The sequence below is a fragment of the Leuciscus leuciscus genome (genome assembly GCF_965113295.1).
Source record: "Leuciscus leuciscus genome assembly, chromosome: 3".
NCBI classification, from domain to species: Eukaryota; Metazoa; Chordata; class Actinopteri; order Cypriniformes; family Leuciscidae; genus Leuciscus; species Leuciscus leuciscus.
The window spans coordinates 59,427,026-59,440,150 of NC_138727.1; the positions used below are offsets into that span (position 1 = coordinate 59,427,026).

A 13,125-nucleotide genomic window follows, 5' to 3' on the forward strand; every position below is an offset into this window, starting at 1 on the left:
AACACGCTGAGGCAGCGTTTGTGGATGAGTCATGTACCCATTGTGGGAAGATGACCATCGCGGAGCTGCGGTCGAGACTCACGTTCCTGCAAAGGGGCGGAGTCCCCGTGCCTCTGCCTCGATCCAATCCTCCTCAGAGGGTTGCTTCGGGCAGTGACACGGGTGACCTGAGGATTACGGTGAGCGCGTCTCCTTCGGGGAACCAACCCCCTAGGAACCCTCACCCCTCTCACGCTCCGCAGCCAGTTGAGCCCCCATTGGAGAAAGCTGGACCATCCTCGCGGTGTGTACAGGTTGTCTCCTTTGGGGCTCCCTGTGAAGATCAGATGTCGATCGCTGCATCGGAGGGTGGGTCAGACTTCTCCGCGGATGACGACTTGGCACCGCTGCCTCCTTCGGGTGTGCCAGCGGTGCCTGAGACGGACCCGGAGATGATGGCCATGCTTTCCCGGGCCGCCAACGGGGTCGGGCTCGTGTGGAATCCTCCACCGTGTCCCGAACCCTCAAGGTTGGATGATTGGTATCTCAGGGTGGCGCGTGCTGATTCTCAGCAACCCACCCCAGTGCCTTTCTTCCCGGAAGTGCATGAGGAGCTTATGGGGACATGGACGGCACCTTTCACTGCCAGAAACCGTCCCGGTGGCTCCTCCTCCCTCACCACCCTTGATGGCGGGGCGGCTAAGGGATACACGCGTATCCCGCCAGTGGAACGGGCCGTTGCTATGCAGCTGTGCCCTAAGTCCACTTGGCGTGGAGAACCGTGTCTTCCTTCCCGGGCCTGTAAGTACTCGTCGGATTTAACCGGCAAGGCTCACAAGGCCTGTGGGGAAGCTGCCTCTGCCATGCACGCTATGGCGTTGCTGCAGGTCCATCAGGCCAAGGCACTGAAGGACCTGCACGAGGGTGGTCATGATCCCCAAGTTCTTCAGGAACTTCGCATCGCGACGGACCTCGCGCTTCGTGCGACGAAGGTGACCGCGCGGTCGGTGGGTCGTGCGATGTCCACCTTGGTGGTCCAGGAACGCCATCTCTGGCTGTGTCTGGCCGACATGAGGGAGACCGACAAGCTCCGGTTCCTTAACTCCCCCGTGTCCCAGACCGGCCTCTTCGGCGACGCGGTCGAGAACTTCGCCCAGCAGTTCTCGGCAGTACAAAAGCTGACTGAGGCCATCAAACATATCCTGCCGCGGCGGCCAGCTGCTGCCCCCACCCCACCGCCTGCGGCCCCTCAGTCTGCTCGTCGCCGAGGGCGGCCTCCTGCGTCTGCCCCTGCTCCCGCGCCTCCGCAGCAGCCTCCATCTAAACGGCGCAATGGAGCCAGTCGCAGGCGGCCCGCCCCGCCCATCCAGAACCCCGCTAAGGAGGGCGGCAAAGCCAGGAACAAGCGGCCCTAGGACGGGCGACCCAGAGATGGCGGGGACTGCTCTCCAGGAGACGATGACCGCATCGCTCCATCCCCCGGAAGAGGGCCAGGTGGAAAATCCTTGTTTTCCTTTTGTTTTTGTTCCGCCGCTGGCCTCAAAACCAGCGGTACCCAAATTTTCAATAAAAGAGCAGTTTCTTCCGTCTCTGGGTCCGAAGAGAGCCCGGAGAGCAGTGGGGGGAGAGAATCCTCACCACTCTCATCCGCCTCTTCTATCACCAGCAGGCAGCAGTGTGCAGTTCGAGAACGCAACCAAGCCGCCTCCTGCACCTCCGGCCTCGTGGAACCAGGTAAGTGGTGCTCAGCACACTCAGACTCCGCTACGGGCCGCCTCCCAGAGAGAGCCTCCCGAGCCGAGCCCCTGTGTTCCACCTCGCTGCCCCACTCTGGGTACGCCTACGGTCCCTTTGGTCCCGCTTGTACGGTCTCTGCGAGCCTGGTTAGCGCTCCCCAGTCCGTCTCGCTGGCTCATTCAGACCATCAGGCTCGGCTATGCGATTCAGTTCGTCCGGCGTCCCCCCAAGTTTCCGGCCATCCACTCCACTTCAGTGAGAGCAGCCGATGCCCATGTCTTGCGCGCGGAGATTGCAGTCCTACTGGCGAAGGACGCGATAGAGCCTGTCCCTCCAGCCGATATGAGGTCAGGGCACTACAGTCCCTACTTCATTGTACCCAAGAAAGGTGGTGGGTTACGACCGATCTTGGACCTGCGAGTTTTGAATCGGAGCCTTCACAAGCTACCATTCAAAATGCTCACGCAGAAACGCATTTTCGAATGCATCCCCCCCCAAGATTGGTTTGCAGCGATCGACCTGAAGGACGCGTACTTTCATGTCTTGATTCTTCCTCGACACAGGCCGTTTCTCGACACGACTGCCCTAGTCAAAAAGGCCCAGCAGCGCCTCCATTTCTTGAGGGTACTGAGATGGAACAGGCTGCAGACCAATCTGTTGGTCTCCTTCTATCGAGCCACAATTGAGAGTGTATCGGTGCATGCCATCCCTGTGTGGTACGCTGGCTGTTCATTGGATGATAGAAGGTGACTACAGTGGGTCACCAGAACTGCGGAGAGGGTGATTGGCTGTCTACTCCCGCCCCTGGACTTCATCGCCAGTTCCAGATGTCTCACCAAAGCCAGGTCGATCATAAAAGACCATCTTCACCCCGACCATCACCTGTTCACTATGTTGCCCTCAGGGAGGAGGTTCAGATCCCTCAAAAGCAAGACCAACAGGCTGAGAAATAGTTTCTTCCTCTGGGCAGTCAGAACTTTAAATGAAGCAGACCACTGACTGACTTTGCATTCTTACAGTCGTTCTGTTGTGTGTCTGCACGCGTGTGTCAATGATTTTTAACAATGATGCTGCTACTGTTGTCTATTTAATTTTCTTTTTATTTATTAATCTCTTTATATGTTTTTATCAGAGATGGTTATATTGCACCTGGGTGGCCCTGTTTGAAAATTTCGTTGGGCAGGAGACTGTCCAATGACAATAAAACTCTTGAATCTTGAATCTTCTGCGCTTTGCGTTCGAGGGTCGAGCATATCAGTACAAGGTCCTGCCCTTCGGGCTGGCCCTGTCTCCCCGTGTCTTCACGAAAGTCACGGAGGGGGCCCTTGTTCCCATGAGAGAACAGGGCGTTCGCATTCTCAACTATCTCGACGACTGGCTCATACTAGCACACTCTCGAGATCAGTTATGCGAACACAGGGACCTCGTGCTCAGGCACCTCAGCCAGCTGGGCCTTCAGGTCAACTGGGAAAAGAGCAAACTCGCCCCCGTGCAGAGGATCTCTTTTCTCGGTATGGAGTTGGATTCGGTCGCACAGACAGCGCGCCTCACAGAGCAACGCGCTCAGTCGGTGCTGAACTGCTTGAACACGTTCAAAGGCAGGACGGCGGTCCCACTGAAATTCTTTCAGAGGCTCCTGGGGCATATGGCAACTCTGCTCGGGCTGCTTCATATGAGACCGCTTCAGCACTGGCTTCACGGCCGAGTCCCGAGATGGGCGTGGCATCACGGCACTCACTGGGTGACAATCACACCGGAGTGCCGCCAGACCTTCAGTCCGTGGTCAGACCCCTCGTTCCTTCGGGCAGGAGTCCCCTTGGAACAGGTGTCCAGGCATGCTGTGGTGTTCACAGATGCCTCTGCCACCGGCTGGGGTGCCACGTACAACGGGCATGCAGTATCAGGGGTGTGGACGGGCCCCCAACTGCATTGGCACATCAACTGCCTCAAGTTGCCTGCAGTACGTCTCGCTCTGAGCCGCTTAAAAAGGCCGCTTCAGGGCAGAGACGGTGCTGGTCCATACGGACAACACTGCGACCGTTGCGTACATCAACCGTCAAGGTGGTCTACGCTCCCGTCGCATGTCGCAACTCGCCCGCCATCTCCTCCTTTGGAGTCAGAAGCATCTGAGGTCGCTTCGGGCCATGTATGTCCCCGGTGTGCTCAACCGTGTGGCCGACGAGCTATCACGAGCTGTGCTCCCGGGAGAATGGCGACTCCACCCCCAGGCGGTTCAGCTGATCTGGAGAGAGTTCGGAGAGGCTCAGGTAGACCTGTTTGCCTCCTCAGAGACCTCCCACTGCCAGTTGTTTTACTCCCTGACCGAGGGAACACTCGGCACGGATGCACTGGCACACAGCTGGCCCCGCGGCCTCCGCAAATATGCATTTCCCCCAGTGAGCCTACTTGCACAGACCCTGTGCAAAGTCAGGGAGGACGAGGAGCAGGTCCTTCTGGTGGCTCCCTATTGGCCCACCCGGACTTGGTTACCAGAACTCATGCTCCTCGTGACAGTCCCTCCCTGGCCCATTCCTCTGAGGAAGGATCTTCTGACTCAGAGACGGGGCACCCTATGGCACCCGCGTCCGGACCTCTGGAAACTCCATGTCTGGTCCCTGGACGGGATGCGGAGGTTCTAGGTGACTTACCCCCAGAGGTACTTAACACCATCACTTCTGCGCGAGCGCCATCTACGAGACGTGTGTATGCCTTGAAGTGGAACCTGTTCGTCGATTGGTGTTCCTCCCATAGAGAGGACCCCCGAAGATGTTCGATAGGGTCAGTGCTTTCCTTCTTGCAGCAAGGGCTGGAGCGAAGGCTGTCTCCCTCCACCCTTAAAGTACATGCTGCTGCTATTTCAGCATATCATGACCACATAGATGGCAAAACAGTAGGAAAGCACGACCTGGTCGTCAGGTTCCTTAGGGGGGCGAGACGATTAAATCCTCCTCGTCCTCCCTCCATACCCTCTTGGGACCTTTCCCTGGTGCTTCGAGCACTTCAGGATGCTCCCTTTGAGCCTTTGCAGTCAGCAGACTTAAAGCTTCTCTCCTTGAAGACTTTGCTGCTGATTGCACTGGCCTCGATCAAGAGGGTAGGGGACCTGCAAGCATTTTCGGTCGACGAATCGTGCCTAGAGTTCGGGCCGGGTGACAACCATGTTGTACTGAGACCCCGGCCTGGCTATGTGCCCAAGGTTCCTACCACTCCCTTTAGAGATCAGGTAGTGAACCTGCAAGCGCTGCCCCTAGAGGAGGCAGATCCAGCCCTGGCTTTGCTCTGTCCCGTTCTGCTCTATCTGTCGCGCTCTGCGTATGTACGTGGACAGAACTCAAAGCAAAGCAACCCTAAACGGGTATAAGCACTGTGAGTACCGGCTCTGTCGGCTTGCTGCATCCTACTGTGCACCCTTATTACTCCAGAGTCCTCCAAACACCCTCGGCCCGGACATGGTGGAGTGTCCGGTGCCAGGCCTTGTCCGCTGAATCCTTGAGAACCGGGTCTAGGCTGGGTCCCATATGTGTGACCCTACGGGGATCCCATATGTGTATATTCTCCACGGCTGCTCCTAAATGGAAGCCTGTGTCTTTCCCTTGGGCTAAGTCACCCATTACTCATATGCAGTACAACCCTCGGGTTAGTCCATATGTCTATTCCCACATAAATCTCCTCAAGAATGTGGCTCCCGCAGCGTTCGCCTCCCTCAGTTCGGGCACGCTTTCCCAGTGTTATCCAATATCTCACTGTATGGGTTATCACGGAACAACAGTGACAGATACTCTCGACGTAAGCCCTCTCCTATCGTCCTTCCAGGCAAGAAGGTGTGGAGGCTTACACAGGGCGCTGGATGGGGTGCAGCAGGGATATCGCTTTGGTAGGGATTCCTATTCGTCGTTCACCACGACGTACGTCGTAGTGACCGGACGATAGGGAACGTCTCGGTTACATATGGTAACCCTCGTTTCCTGAGGGAGGGAGCGGAGACGTACGTCCCGTCGCCACATCTGCTGCTACCCGCCGGGGCGACCAGCTTTTCAGGCTTGGCTCCTCAGCAAAAAACTGAAGTGCAATTGCACCAGCTGCTCGTTAAATACCCGCGCTGCGAGGCTGCGCAGCTGATGCAAATGATTGCACGCTAATGTGTATTGGCTTGTTTTAGTTTCACTCGAAGTACTGTAGATTGGCCTCTCTAGCGAAATTCCTATTCGTCGTTCATCACGACGTACATCTCCGTTCCCTCCCTCAGGGAATGAGGGTTACCATATGTAACCGAGACGTTCCTGCATCTGCAGCTTTCAGCTCTCTAAAAAACACCATCAAGACTCCTGCTCTGGTGTCGTCATATAAAGAAACATCTCCATTCTCCATCCATTCATCCTGAACTCCTGGATTCTTCCTCTCTGAACATCCATCTGGTTCTTTACAGATGTATTTTGGCTTGGTTTTGTGTTGAGGATGTTCACACTTGATCATCATACGACCTCCTGAGTGACCAGTCGCTCTAGACACGCCCACTTTAGCTGTCAATCACAAATATCACATCTAATTAATTTTGCAGCAAACAGAATGTTTTACCAGATAGGATTGAGAGTTTGATCTACTTACTGATAACATGTAGATGAACAGTATTAATAATGGAGTAACTGTACGAGTGTCTGTTGATCCAAACTCCACATAAATAAACTCCTCCATCATCTGGAGTCACAGCAGTAATTCTCACAGTGAAGAGGTGTTTCTTATCAGAAATTCTGAATCTTTGTTTATTTTTCCATGTATAAGTGGCATGTATCAACTCTTCAATAGAGTCTTTTCCTTCTTTGAATATGATCTTGGGATCATTAATATGATTCTGTGCCCCCCCTTCAGGTTATTTTAAGGAGATCAATTCCATACTCTCCCAATTTATCTGGAATGGGAAGCGACCCAGAATAAAACTTACCACATTGCAGCATCCTATACTGTCAGGAGGATTGGCTGTGCCAAATTTTGATCTATATTATTGGTCATTCCAACTTAAAGGCCCGTACACACCGGGACGAATTTCGCGCGCGATATTCGCCGACGTTTAACGCCTCGTGACTAAACAAAGGGCGCCAATGTGACTGTGCACACCAACGCGAAAAACGGCACGCGTAAAAGCGTCATTTTTTTTTAAACGCCTCGGGTTCGTTTTTTTGGTTTGACGCGCCGCGTCAAAAACTATCCGACCAATGAGATTGGCGCTTTTGCTCACGTGTCTGGAGCTTCTGAAGTTACAGTAAAACACAACTTGGGGGCGCTCAAACACAAAACGGTCTTGCCAAGCACACATACGTAACAGCGAAGAAGATATATGCCAAGTAGCGTCTACACTGCCCATAGACAGACACTGCTGGGAAGAAATAAGACGAGGAAGATGCAAGGCAAGATGAATGTAGAGCTGCTGGTCTCGTTGGTGTCGGAACATAAAGAACTATATGACAAACGCGACAGCGACTACAAAAATCTTGATAAAAGAGAACTGTTATGGAGTGGTATTGCAGAGTATATACTTTATGGAGTGGTATTGTATTTCTGTTTTACATTAAGCGCCATCTAATGTCAGGGAATGAATTTGCATGTTCACTCGGCTCATCGTCAGCGAAAATCGCTTGGGTGTGAACACAAAAAACGCGTTGAAAAACGCTGGCGAATAACGCGCGCCGATATTCGTCCCGGTGTGTACGGGCCTTAAGGCTCTTCATATTTGGGTTGATCCTCAGTCCAAAGTTTCATGGAGAGAAATTGAAGCTGACAAGGTTAAACCACATAGGCTCCAGGACATTCTATTTGCTGGTACAGGAAATAAAAACAAGTATAAATTTGGTCCGGTGGTAGACAATTCTATTAGAATCTGGAAAAGGGTTGAAAGTCTGATGGGAGGACCTTTCAAATTTTGTAACACCACACCCTTATGGCACAACTTTAATTTTTTTATGTGGAAATTGGCCATTTGTCCAGCCTTCTTGGTCTTCACTGGGCATAAACACATGCGGCGACTTATATGATAACCAGTGGCTCTGCGCACTTCAAGAACTAAGAACTAAGTTCTGTTTACCAGCATCCTCATATTTTGTCTTTTTTCAGTTACGCTCAGCCCTCAAGGCATATGGAGTTCCCTGGGCATCCCCCATTTCTTCTCATCCTATGTGGGATTGGATCGCACCACCCTCTGGTCGGCCTTCTGTTTCTTTAATATATGGTAAACTTAATGATCACATTGCTAAGCCTCTTTCTGTTAAATCTATCTGGAATCGTGAATTATCTGATTTTAATTTATCTGTCGACTGGGAGAGGGTGTGGTCTAATCTAATCTTAACTTCTAAAAATTTGGCTCATCGTCTAATTCATTTCAAAATCATCCATAGGGCATACATTACTCCTTACAAGAGGTTCAAAATGAAACTGCAATCAACCTATAACTGCCATATCTGTAACACCTTATCATAAGGCACTTTTCTTCATATGTTTTGGGAGTGTCCAATTGTTGTCAACCTATGGACTAATGTAAACTTGGTTTTGTCCTCTTTACTACAAATTGATTATATGTCTAATCCGGGTTTATGTCTTCTCAATGATGATTCTGATCTCTGCATAAGTGCACTACAAAAGAGAATGTTGTTTGCTGGGTTTACAGCTGCAAAGAAGACAATAATAGAGAACTGGTTTACTCCGCACATGTGTGCAAAAGCATATTGGATTCATAGCTTACATAAAATTGTGACTTGTGAATGTACAACAGCACGAATTAACAAGGCTAAACCTAGTACCATTGATGCATGGCAATGTTTTTCTTCCAACATATTGGACTATATAAAGGAATGACTATTTAAGGTGTTTTTTATATATATACTGTATATATATATATATATATATATATATATATATATATATATATATCTTTTTTTCTTTTTTTTACTCTTTCATATTGTTATTATTATGGATATGTCTGTTGCTCCCCCCCTTCCCTGTCTGTTTGTTTGAATGGATGCTATTTCTAAAGACAATAAAAAGTTGATCACAAAAAAAAAAAATGATTCTGTGAATATTCACAGCTGAAGGTTGCAGTTTCTCCAATATTCACCATCACTCTCTTTGACACTTTACAGCATGAATCTGTCATTCACAAGATGAAGAAATATATTTCACTATATTTCACTTATATAAAAGCTTTGAAATGATCAATAGTTTTAATTCACAAAGACCTCAATCTTAAAATGACTGACCTTCTTCCACCTTCAAAGTCATATCAATGTTCCACTGGCCTTCATCACCAATCCAGTATATTCCAGCATCATGTTGAATTAAATCTCTGATGTAGATCATGAGCTTTTCCTCATTGTTTTTAAACAGTGTGAATCGTCCTTCAGTAATCCATTTATCATGTGTCCTATAATTTATCATTCTTCTCCACTCAGGTAATTTGGCCATATATTTAGCAGAGTTACTGAACCAAATCTTCAGTGAATCAACAAGAAGACTTCCTCCAGAATATCCAGTGACACTGACACATCTCACTGCACCTGTCAATCAGATTGATACTGTGATCAGAAACCTCATGAACAGAAAACAGCATCATTACTGCAGTGATGAAAGAGAAAAGCTCTGACCTGAGATCAGGGAGAAAGTGAAGAAGATGAGGAGGATCTTCATTGTGAGTTGAGTTCAGTCTTCTTTATGCTGAATGTTCTCTGTGTGAACCTAGCGCCACCTAGTGGAGGTTACAGTGTCTGAGACTAAATAATTTGGCATCACCGATTTGTGAGTGTAGCCATGCATATGTACATTACAGTGTTCTCCCATGAATTGGCAGAGGATTGTAAATAGCGTATGCTATGTGTGTATTTTTTAGACTGTCATAATGGGATTAACTTTCCCTGTCCCTATGTGTGTGAGGCTAAGTGGATCTGTCAGTGTGAAGATGGACAATACATCTTAGTGAAGTAACACTTTTGGACTCTATGCCATGTTTTTCTTCTTATGATGTGTAGTGTTCAGCCTGGATAGACTTGATCTAGGTGATGAAGCCATGAGGGTGTAGTGATGGAGGTGTGTGTTCAGTGTTCATGTCTAGGAGATGGGTGGAGTGTTCAGTGTTCATGTCTAGGAGATGGGTGGAGTGTTCAGTGTTCATGTCTAGGAGATGGGTGGAGTCTAATCTATAACAATTGTGTTGCATAATTTAGTTCCAGTTCTACACTGGGATCTTATGCAGTGGTGTGCTACTGTGAGACGTGAACGGCCTCTTGGGTCTTCACACCTATCTCCAGCATCTCAGCAGGTTATGGAGTAATAACACAGTTTTGGCTTGATGCAAGTGGAACCGAACACCTCCCTGGCATCTGTTCTCCAAGGAATTGTAGTCGTCAACCTGAGATAGAAGCAAATGCAGAGAGAACCACGGTTTTATTCTGACGTTTTTAAAGGCATCACATTTAGACATGAGGCGTCATTTTAATTGCAACATTATCATGTCTATTGCAATTTTAATCCCAGATGTCATACAAGCTGAGTTTCATCTGTCAGATCTGAATTACTGCTGTTGTTTCAGTGCAGTGTGTGACACCTAAAGCTGATCTTGCAGTTGAGTCTTCACAGTCTGCTGTGTCATGAGCATTAGAGACCCCAGTTCTACCGGGGACATTTCCTGGATTAATCAGAGTTTGTATTACTCATATTGTCATGAGTTCCATTGGGTTGATGCCCATGGCTTTACTTCAAGTTGCTGTCATTACAGTCAGACCTGTGGGCAGAAATGAGTTCACCCATGTTAACAAGCAGAATCACCAAAGGAGAAAAATCACAATTTTAAAGTCAGTTATCAGTGTTTGCTTTAGTTAGTCTCTTGACCCTTGACCTTTTAATATTGGATTATGTATGGGCTGTTGTAACAGTTATAAAAGCCAGACAAGCAAAGAGAAAAGGTTATCTTATTATGTTGGTTGTGTTTTGACATAATCATCTAATCACCAGAGTTAGATTTACCTTATTGACTACAGCAGCACTGTGATTCTACAGCATACAATCCAGCTTTTCAATATAATTTTCAAATATAATTTAAGGATTTCTTAAAAGTTGTTCTGATAAAAAAAAAAAAAAACAGTGGTCTACAGGAAACAATACTACTTGACCAAGACACATCTTCTTCTTTTTTACTACCTTTGTATTATACCACCACCAACTGTACAGGAGTGTGTAATACCATCAACTTCATAGAATCTTAGCCTTGAATTAATAATAAAAATAAATAAAAACTTATATTCTTTTCATTATACCAGTATTATTAAGAAAAATAAATAAAGCGTCAAGTCTCTCCTTTTTCATACCCTGTTCTTCAAGTATATCATGTATTGAGTTCTCTCCTTCCATTTCCTGCCAATTTATTCTACTATCATTATATTTCTCACATACAAAAAGTACATGATTTACATCTTCTTTGTCTCGGCACTCTATGCATAAACCAGTACCATTTAGTGATGGTGAAATGAAGCTTTGTGAAGCACTGGGGCTTTCCCTCTCGACTGTATGTAAAATGGTTCATTACTCGAAGCTTTTCAACACATTGCTCACTAACGACATCTTGTGGTCAAAAGGTGGAAAAGCTTCCTTTCCGTCCCAGTTTTTTTTTTAAATCACTTTCTGCTCTGTAAACCACAAAGCAATACAATTAATCCTCATAATTCATGTTAGTGTTGATGTAGTTCTTATACAATGTATGAACCAACAACTGTATGAATTAATTTATGAAAAAAATAATAATAAATGGGACTAATTCACTTATACAGAAACAGTTCTTATGAATCTGCTTTGATCTACAAATGCAGCCTTATTCACATAAGCTTTAGCCTCAGTCCTAATCCTACGAGTTCATAGGCAAGGCTCATGTAGGGATATATAATCAAAATAAAAGAAAATTGTTGTGGAATGGTGAAGTGCTTGTGAACTGGGTAGTGAAAGTGCTTGTGAACTGGGGAGCTGGCATTTTATTTTGTGGGTAATTGAATAAATTTAAAGAAACTTGTTCAACAGTGTGAGGGCTAAGTCTATTTCTTTTTGTATTCACTACTACCGAAGGGCATGACACTCGAAACCTGCTCAAGGGGTTCATGCTATTTTTGAATATGAATACGAAGCAGTCACGTGACTGTGTGTGGAAACGAAGCTTCGGACGTCACAGATCACGTTATGGCAAAACGAATCAAGCTCCGATTCACTGCTTCAGTGTGTGATGTTTTGTTTTTTTGATACAAGCTTCGAAGCCTCTGTGCCGAACGTCACATCACTAATACCATTACCTACTATTTCTAAAGTAGCATTCAATTCTGTGTGACCTACTCTAAGTCTGGTATAGACCACTTCTTCTCTTCTGTGTAAACTCGACCAAGACACATGGCAAACATGAGGGCTTAAATACACAGACTAATGACAAGTTAAGGGACACCTGTGAACAATGATCAGACAATTAACCAATGACAAGACACATGGCAGGATCACATGACAAACAGGGAAACACATGACAGACAAGTAGCTTGTTTTCTAATGTTCAGAGTTGATCTGTTTATCTGATTATGCTGTTTGTCACCGTTTTGTGGCATATTGAACATTGTCAAAAGACACATCTTTTTCGGCAAGCTCTGCAACCAGTAAAATGATCTTAATTTTCATGACAAAACAAATCTTACCTGTTTAAATACTGAGATTTTAGTGATGATGTGAGATCCACACCAGTATTTCCCAGAATCCTCTTCTCTCAGATCAGTGATGTTTACAGTAAAGACTCCTGTAGTAACATATACATCAGGACTCTCAGTCAACCAACAAGGCAGATTCAATGCAAACGATTAAAATAAAACAATTCAAATTAAAGGTTAACATAAAGTCACGTGACAATGTAAAAAAAAAAAAAAAAAAAGATATACATACAACCACCATAATTGATACTCAGATCATCAGAGGATCATCAGCTGAAGTCTGAGTCTGATTGATGCTTCACTTTAACAGGCAGTTCTGGATTCAGCACCACGGACAGCAGCTGTCAATCAAACTTCAGCATCACTGATGACAGATTAACTACACACACTGGACAAAGAGTGAATGCTGAGACTTCAGTCCTTTCCTTCTTCTCTACATGCAATGTGTCTTATTTTGCATCTACTCTATCAACTACCATACCATAAACCTTTACAATACCTAAAACCAAGACACTGTGTTTAACAGTCATTAACACATGTTTGCCGCTAGATGGAGCCAGAGGTTTGAATAAGACATTTGTGTTTGTGTTTACAGTCTCAGTTGATGCTCTTAAACAATCTTTTCACAGAATACTAGTTCAGTGCCGTTGTTGTCTCTACTTAAATGATACTCTCTGTAGATGCAAAGTTCACTTCACTT

The 13,125-nt window shown here is 46.8% G+C and overlaps 3 protein-coding genes across 3 annotated transcripts in view; 1 reads left to right on the forward strand and 2 right to left on the reverse strand.

Annotated features, from left to right (window-relative positions):
- Nucleotides 1-13,125, reverse strand: part of LOC309493738 (uncharacterized protein) — a 54,595-nt gene that overhangs the window by 21,353 nt on the left and 20,117 nt on the right. The window lies entirely within an intron of this gene.
- LOC309495540 (uncharacterized protein) lies at nt 2,946-5,201 on the forward strand (the record flags this gene model as incomplete). The annotated part of the gene is made up of 3 exons (XM_082165322.1): nt 2,946-3,306; nt 3,349-5,032; nt 5,139-5,201. Exons 1-3 carry the CDS (start codon nt 3,050-3,052, stop codon nt 5,199-5,201), a joined length of 2,004 nt encoding a protein of 667 aa, XP_082021448.1. The 5' UTR covers nt 2,946-3,049.
- The window catches only part of LOC309495541 (polymeric immunoglobulin receptor-like), a gene marked incomplete at its 3' end in the record, with an annotated part of 73,269 nt that continues 66,102 nt past the window's right edge, over nt 5,959-13,125 (reverse strand). Inside the window, exon 8 of the mRNA XM_082165323.1 lies at nt 5,959-6,236. Within this exon, the coding sequence (XP_082021449.1) occupies nt 5,959-6,236 (278 nt within the window). The remainder of the gene's footprint in view (nt 6,237-13,125) is intronic.